Below are 6,887 nucleotides of genomic sequence, written 5' to 3'. Positions count from 1 at the left end.
AAATTAATAAGTTGTCAATATAAACAATAACAAATTTCAAGTCCCCAAAAATATCTTCCATTATTTTCTGGAATTCAAAGGGTGCATTCTTCAATCCAAAGGGCATTACTCGCCATTGGAACTGCCCGTGTGGTACCACAAAACCAGTCTTGTATCTGTCAGATGGTTTGATCCCTATCTTCCAGAATCCGCTCTTAAGGTCAAATTTGCTAAACACATTATTATTACTAATTTTCTAAAATAAAGCTTCTTTAGATGGCAAAGGATACCTGATAGGAAACAAAGCATCGTTTAATTGTCTATAGTTAATCACCATCCGAGGTTTACCTCTCTTTTGCTCTGAATGCTTGTTGACATAGAATGTTGGGCAAGCCCAAGGGCTTCTGCTTGGTTCAATCAACTTTCTTTCTAATAGTTCAGCAATCTCCTTTTTACAGAGTTCGAGCTCTGGTGGGGACATCTGGTTTGCTGATGATTTCTGAGGTGTCCCAGAATAATTTTCTTTGTAGGGAAGATCCACAAAGTATTGCTCTCTTTGCCAAAATGCATTGGGTGCATCTGTTGTACATTTTACTTCAATTTTCTCTTTTATTTCTCTGATATATTCTGGCCCTTGGATCTCAGCATTTCTGATTACTTTGTTGATTTTTGCTAGCTTGTCAAGAGAACATTCAACTATATCTAGGATAGGGTCTACAATTCTATTTACATAGCTCGACTTGCTCTGGATTTTTACAGTTCTTCCTTGGATGTTGAGGCAAATATGGCTTGCTTCTACAACAAGAGGAAGATGTCTCCTTACAAAATATTGTCCCAACAAAATATCACTACCTGTATCAAAACTGTACAAATTTACAGAAGTAGGAATTCCATTAAGAATAATCAGGAAATTAGGAGCCATAGCTCTGATAGTCATTAACGTCTTATTTACAGCTCTGAACTGCAAGTTTGTGGGTTGCCAATAGTATTCAGGAATGGCACTATGTTTTGCACAAGAATTCATAGCTCCTGTGTCTAATTGTGCATCTAGAGAATATTTTTTATAACCACTTACTTTGACATCTACTCTAATAAAAATCCTATCTTCAAATCCCTTAATATGGAGAATAGATGTACCTCGTTCTGGCTGGAGGTCTTCTGGTATGAATTGTAATTCTTGTTGCTCCCAGTTATGATCTTCTTCTTCTCCGAGCATATCTTCAAATTCTTCTATCATCATTGAATCTTTCAATTTTACAAGTTGTTTATGTTTTTCGGCCAATTCCTTTTAGTCAACTCTCATACTAGTTAGAATTTCTTTAACCAAACCTCTTTTCTCTTCAATGGTGGTTTCTATATGCAATATTTCTCCTTTTAGTTTACTAACCTAGTCTGATTCTTCTTCTTTGTCTGAGATATTCTCAATGATGGGAGTAGCTTTCTTAAACCCATAGGATTTCCTCTAATGAAGAAATCTTACTTCTTCTCTGCTTACAGTAGACCTGCAGGGAAACTGCTTCTTTGGTGGAATGTTGGATGAGGGTGTAAAGGAAATCTGTGCAAATGTGGTAGGTGTGTCACTTGGATAGTAGGCACCAAGATTCACCACGCTTGGCTGCGTGATTTTGGCAAGTTGGTGCTGGAGGGTTGAGAGACGTTCCATGAGTTGGTGTCGGATGGCGAAATCTCCTGGTGTGAGAGAAGAAATACGAGATTGTATAGATGCAATTTCAAAGCGGAGGTCTGCAGGATTTTCTAAATGAAACATCTTGACATCGGAAATGAAGTCAAGATCTGAGGTGGATTCAGAGCAAAATGAGTCTTCAGGATGTGGAGATGGAGGGTTGGACTCATATGAATCTGTGACTGAAAAATATTCTTCATTTTGTGGGGGCTGATCTACTTGATCCCATTCAGTCGAATCATAAATATTAGAAAAAATGTCAAACAATTTATTTTGGAAACGATTTTTACCCTTCAAAGGACATTTGCTTGCCCAGTGGTCCAGCTTCTTATAAATGAAACAAGTTCTTGATTGTGCTCTTTGGGCGCCTTCTTGCCTTTTCTTGAAATATCCTTTTCTCAGTCTCTGAAACCTTTGTCTTCTAGGGTAAAACCTTCTAGGTTGGCTTTTCTTCGTGCATTTTCAACATTGGCAATCACTTCCACATTGTCCTTTGCTAGTGTTCTTCTTTTTGCTTTTGCAGCCAAAATGATAGGTTTTTGCATAGATATCACAAACACTTGCATTGAAGCCGAGTTGTTTCTTCATTGATTTGGCTGTCTTCTTTTAGAGGCATTCTTTCTGTAGAGTAAATACAATTTGTTCATGGAGTCCTGCAAGAGAAAGATTTTCAATATCTATATTTTCAGCTTCAAATTTGGCCCTAACAAGGTCTGGGATCCTGCCAGGCATTGTAAACAAATATTTTCTCAAATAAGTTGTATTTTGTGGGTCTCTTGCCTTATAAAGAAGATCTTGCATTGTACAGAAGAACTCAGGAAGTTCTTTTATATCACAAAGTCTTTGGCTCATGAACATATCTGCATAATGATGGCCATCAACCTTAATTTCTCCATAAAACTCATGGAGAACTGCCTTGACAAGTTCAACGACTGGCTTATCAACCTTAGAAAAGTATATATGTGTGTGTGTGTGTGTGTGAAACACACGTCGAACCTGGCCGAGATGATGCCAAACCTAGGAGGGATAGCTCTATAAAGCTGTGTAAAATCAAAGTGTGTGTGCCCATGTGTTTATATGGGGTAGTAACCCTTATCTCTTTGGAGGAATGACATTAAGCCTTGTTAAAACCATGTAAATCAGGGTTGTGACCAAACGGGCATGCATGATTAATTTGGGTTGTAGATGGTTGCCTGGTAGTAGTAAAGTTCCACCATCAGATGACCTTATGACTTCCCCCCCATAGAATTCAAGTGGAGGAACGATTAACCCCGTCAGGATTTAAACTTGAAATAAATTGGTTATTCAACCCTGAATTAAATCTTGTAAGCTCAAGAGGAAGAGTTGATATATATGCATGTGTGTATCTATGTATCCAGGTTTGGCATGTGTGTGTGTGTGTATACAGGTCGGCGGCCAGTTTGGGCTGAGATGATGCCAAACCTAGGAGGGATAGCTCTAGAGAGCCGGGTAAAATCAAATGTGTATATGCCAATGTGTTTATACGGGGTAGTAACCCTTATCTCTTTGGAGGAGTGATGTTAAGCCTCATTAAAACCATGTAAATCAGGGTTGTGACCAAATGGGCATGCAATCTTTAATCTAGGTTGTAGATGGTTGCCTCGTCATAGTAAAGTTCCACCATTGGATGACCCTAGGACTTTTTCCCCATAGAATTCAAGTGGAGGAACGATCAACCCCGTCAGGATTTAAACATTGGGACAAGTGGCATAGTGGGGGCCTCCAAACCTGATCTCGGCCATTGAATTGAGTATGCACTCCCGACGTTGGATGGACCCCAACAAGAGTTACCCAAGGGTTTTAAAAGGGAGGCAAAGATGAAACTTCTAGGATTTAAGCATTGGGACGACATGGCGTAGTGAGGCCAATTAACTAGTGGAGGACCTCGTATAATATCTTATAATGTGGGATTAAGAAGAACCACATTGATTAAAAAAATTGAAGATACATAAAAAAAAACAAAACAAACAAACAAAAACAAAAAAATAAAAAACAAAAAACAAAAAACAAAAACAAAAACAAAAACACAACAAAACAAAACACGATTTTTATTAATGTGGGTCTTTTAAAACAATTTCATAATTGGTACTCGTTGGATGTGGAATTTAATTCTTCATCCAAAGAGTGTCCACACTTGAAATTTGAGTAAACCTATAAGTAGATAAACCAAAAAGACAATTAAAAAATGTAGTTTTTTTTCTTTTACCTCCAAAATATTTACATGTACCTCTTTTTAAATTTAAAGGATTTTGACTAGTTTACATATGATGACATGGAAATTACATGAAAATTTCATGGGCACTTTTAGGATAAAATTTCCTCTAATGCCTAATTTTGGGGTTTTGGTAAGGCCAAGTGGCCAGTAAAGAGTGACACCTGGAACACCTAGAGTGGATTCACATGGAGGGTGACATCACCTGGCGTAAAGGGTTGCTAACATCGCACTGGTGCCTTGTCCTCGACGATTTCTTGTGGAACTAGATGTAATCCCACTAGGAATTAATCCACAGGATGAGGTGGCTGTGGTGGGGCCTACATGCACGTGATAGTGAGTAAAGGGTGATGTAGCATGTATGGGGAGAGGTCCATGGTGGAGGAATGACCCCACACCATTAGTTGAAGTGCAATGGCTGGCAGTTAAGGTGGTGGGAGGGGGCCTACACAACATGTGTGTGTGTGTGTGCGTGCGTGTGGTTTGAAGGGGTTTAACACTTATATTATATGCACGAGCCATAAACAAAGGGGTGAGTGTGACATCGATTATGAACGGGTCAACAACTGCCATGTGGACTCTGACTCAAATAGCCACATGGGTGCCACGTGGTAGGCCAAAATGATGTAGCGTTGTCTAATAGGCCGATATTTAAACTACCATAGCTTTTGATCCAGGAGTCTGATTTAGGAAAATTTTATATCACTCAAAAGGTCTTGATGAGATGAATACAATGGTGTCGTCTATTTTAAGTTTTGAGGAAGTCAAAAAGAGATCAAAAAAATTGGACCCAATTTCAATAACTAGACTTTGGAGGTCATATCATCAAACTAATTGCCTCCTTCTACCCTTAGTAAGGAATAGGGAAAATGGGGGGGCACATTACAACCAAGCCCAATGTTGAATGGAAGAATGATTAGTAGGGACAATGATATACTATTTTTTTTTCCAACTAGATATAGCCTAGGTTAGGGTCAGCCGTAATGTTGAATGGAAGAATGGTTAGTGTAGATAATGATATACTTCTTTTTTCCTTTTTCCCAACTAGGAAGAGCCTAATCTGACAATAGAATGCTATCACTAGGATTGTACAAAGCTCGATTAGGATTGGATGCCCCTTGGGATAGTTTAATTCCCCCTAAAGGTGACTCCCATCCTCAACCTAATCCGAACTTAAACAGGAACGCAACAACTTACAGATATAATCATAAATACAGAGATGCAGCAGAAAAACACTTCATTTCATTAATAGAAAAATATTGAATTATGCTTACAAACAGAATGGAAATAAGATAGCTCGGGTGATGGTAGCTTATCTCTGAGAAGAGATGTGGCGGCTACATGCCTCTGAACTGTGTTACAATGAGGCTCAAAGGCCTATTTATTATTTAGAAACAATGGAAAACCCTAAACATCCGAAAACCTAACCCTAGGAGATAAAGCGCCAAAACTACGGGACCCGTTTGAGTAAATTGGTACATCAACTTCCCGAGGTCGTAACTTTGGCATAAGATCTTCATTTGGCTATCATAATACCTCATTTCAAAGATCTCAAAGAGAAGGCGACAAAGAAACTAGTCTGCAAATTTGGGACATTTTCGATCTCTCCGTTTTCTCGAAAAATGACGTTTAGGGCTTCAAAATAGCACCGGAAGTTCAGGACCTAAAAAACTGTGAAAAATAGTAAACTGTGCTATAGTCAAGGAAAACGAAAAACTGAAAGAGACAGTGTTGGGGGTCTAAGTGGAATAGGCAGGTGGCCACCAATATCCACTTGGATCATTTCTCCCCCCTTAGGAAGCAATGGTCCCCATTACATTGAGTGCCTCCATGAGATGGGGAAACTTCTGTTGAACTTGGTCCCTGGTGAGCCACTTGCCTTGATGAAGGAGTTTTCTAGCTTTGACAACTCGATATAGTTGGATCTTCTATTGGTGAGTGTTCTTGATCTGTGTGTCCATGATCCGATCAGTGGTGGCATGTTCCATGTAGTCTGGGTTTAGCTATGTTGGTGTGAGTTGTTTTGCAACATCGAATGTGTCCAACAATGGTGGAAAGTATGGCCGAAGGCGGTCTACATTGAACATTGGGTGCAGACCAAGGAACGGTGGAATACTAAGCTCGAAGGCATTGTCCCCTACAACCTTGGTGATGGTGTATGGCCCATATCGGAGTGGGCGAAGCTTGTGGTGGGGTCTAGCGAGGCGCTCCTGCAAATGTAGCCAAACTTTGTCACCCACCTGGAACTTGTGTGACACTTGATGTTGATCATGGTGTTGGTTGTACTTAGCATTGGCTTTGTCCAATATATCATGGATCTGTTGGTGGATGTATTGAATGCACTCAATGAAGCTGTTAGCCCTATCGGCTTCGGACTGGACATGAGCCGAATTTGCCTGAGTAGCTGCAAATGGTATGGCCACATCAATGGGACATAATGGCTGAAATCCCAACCCTACCTAAAAGGGGTTGTGGCTCGTTGAGCTGTGGAGAGCTCTGTTGTAGTTGTGCTGGACATAGGGACGCTTTCATCCCATGTGCGAGGATGCTTCGAGTTGTACATGCATAGAATGTGTATGATCATCCTGTTGATAACCTCTATTTGGTCATCAGTTTGGGGATGGAAAGTCATGGACTTAGTAAGTTTTGTATACAACATCGGCTAGAGACTTTACCAAAATGCACTCAGGAATCTGTTGTCCCGATCTGAAACAATGGATTGTGGGATCCCAAAGTTTACCCACACTCGCTCAAAGAAGAGCCAACAATGGCTTCTGCTATGATACTCTTCTTGGGGGCTGCCATGATGGTCATCTTAAAGAATCTGTCATCTTGCTTCTTGATGGCTAGTTTGGTAATGGCGTAGGCGGTGCAGGATCTAATGTACTTCCCAACATCCTGACGAAGTTTCGGCCAACAAAAATACTTTTACAATATCGCTAATGTTTTCTCTACTCCGAAATGTCCAACGACCCGACTGTAATGTGCCTC

At 40.1% G+C, this 6,887-nt stretch overlaps 1 protein-coding gene across 1 annotated transcript; it reads right to left on the bottom strand.

The window, feature by feature from the left end:
• Nucleotides 1-235: 235 nt before the first annotated feature.
• LOC149248386 (uncharacterized) lies at nucleotides 236-1,219 on the bottom strand. Its single transcript, XM_089449564.1, has one exon. The coding sequence runs from the start codon at nucleotides 1,217-1,219 to the stop codon at nucleotides 236-238; it is 984 nt and encodes a 327-aa protein (XP_089305690.1).
• Nucleotides 1,220-6,887: the final 5,668 nt, after the last annotated feature.

This window comes from Pinus tabuliformis, chromosome 7 (genome assembly GCF_031772625.1).
Source record: "Pinus tabuliformis cultivar Carrire ecotype Pingquan chromosome 7, CPIR1, whole genome shotgun sequence".
In the NCBI taxonomy this organism is placed as follows: Eukaryota; Viridiplantae; Streptophyta; class Pinopsida; order Pinales; family Pinaceae; genus Pinus; species Pinus tabuliformis.
Note: the sequence above shows the minus strand (reverse complement) of the source record. Positions and strands in the feature narration are given on the sequence as shown.

Bases quoted from the DNA above. Each gene is read 5' to 3' on its own strand.
- LOC149248386 (XM_089449564.1), bottom strand. From the start codon at position 1,219: ATGATGATAGAAGAATTTGAAGATATGCTCGGAGAAGAAGAAGATCAT.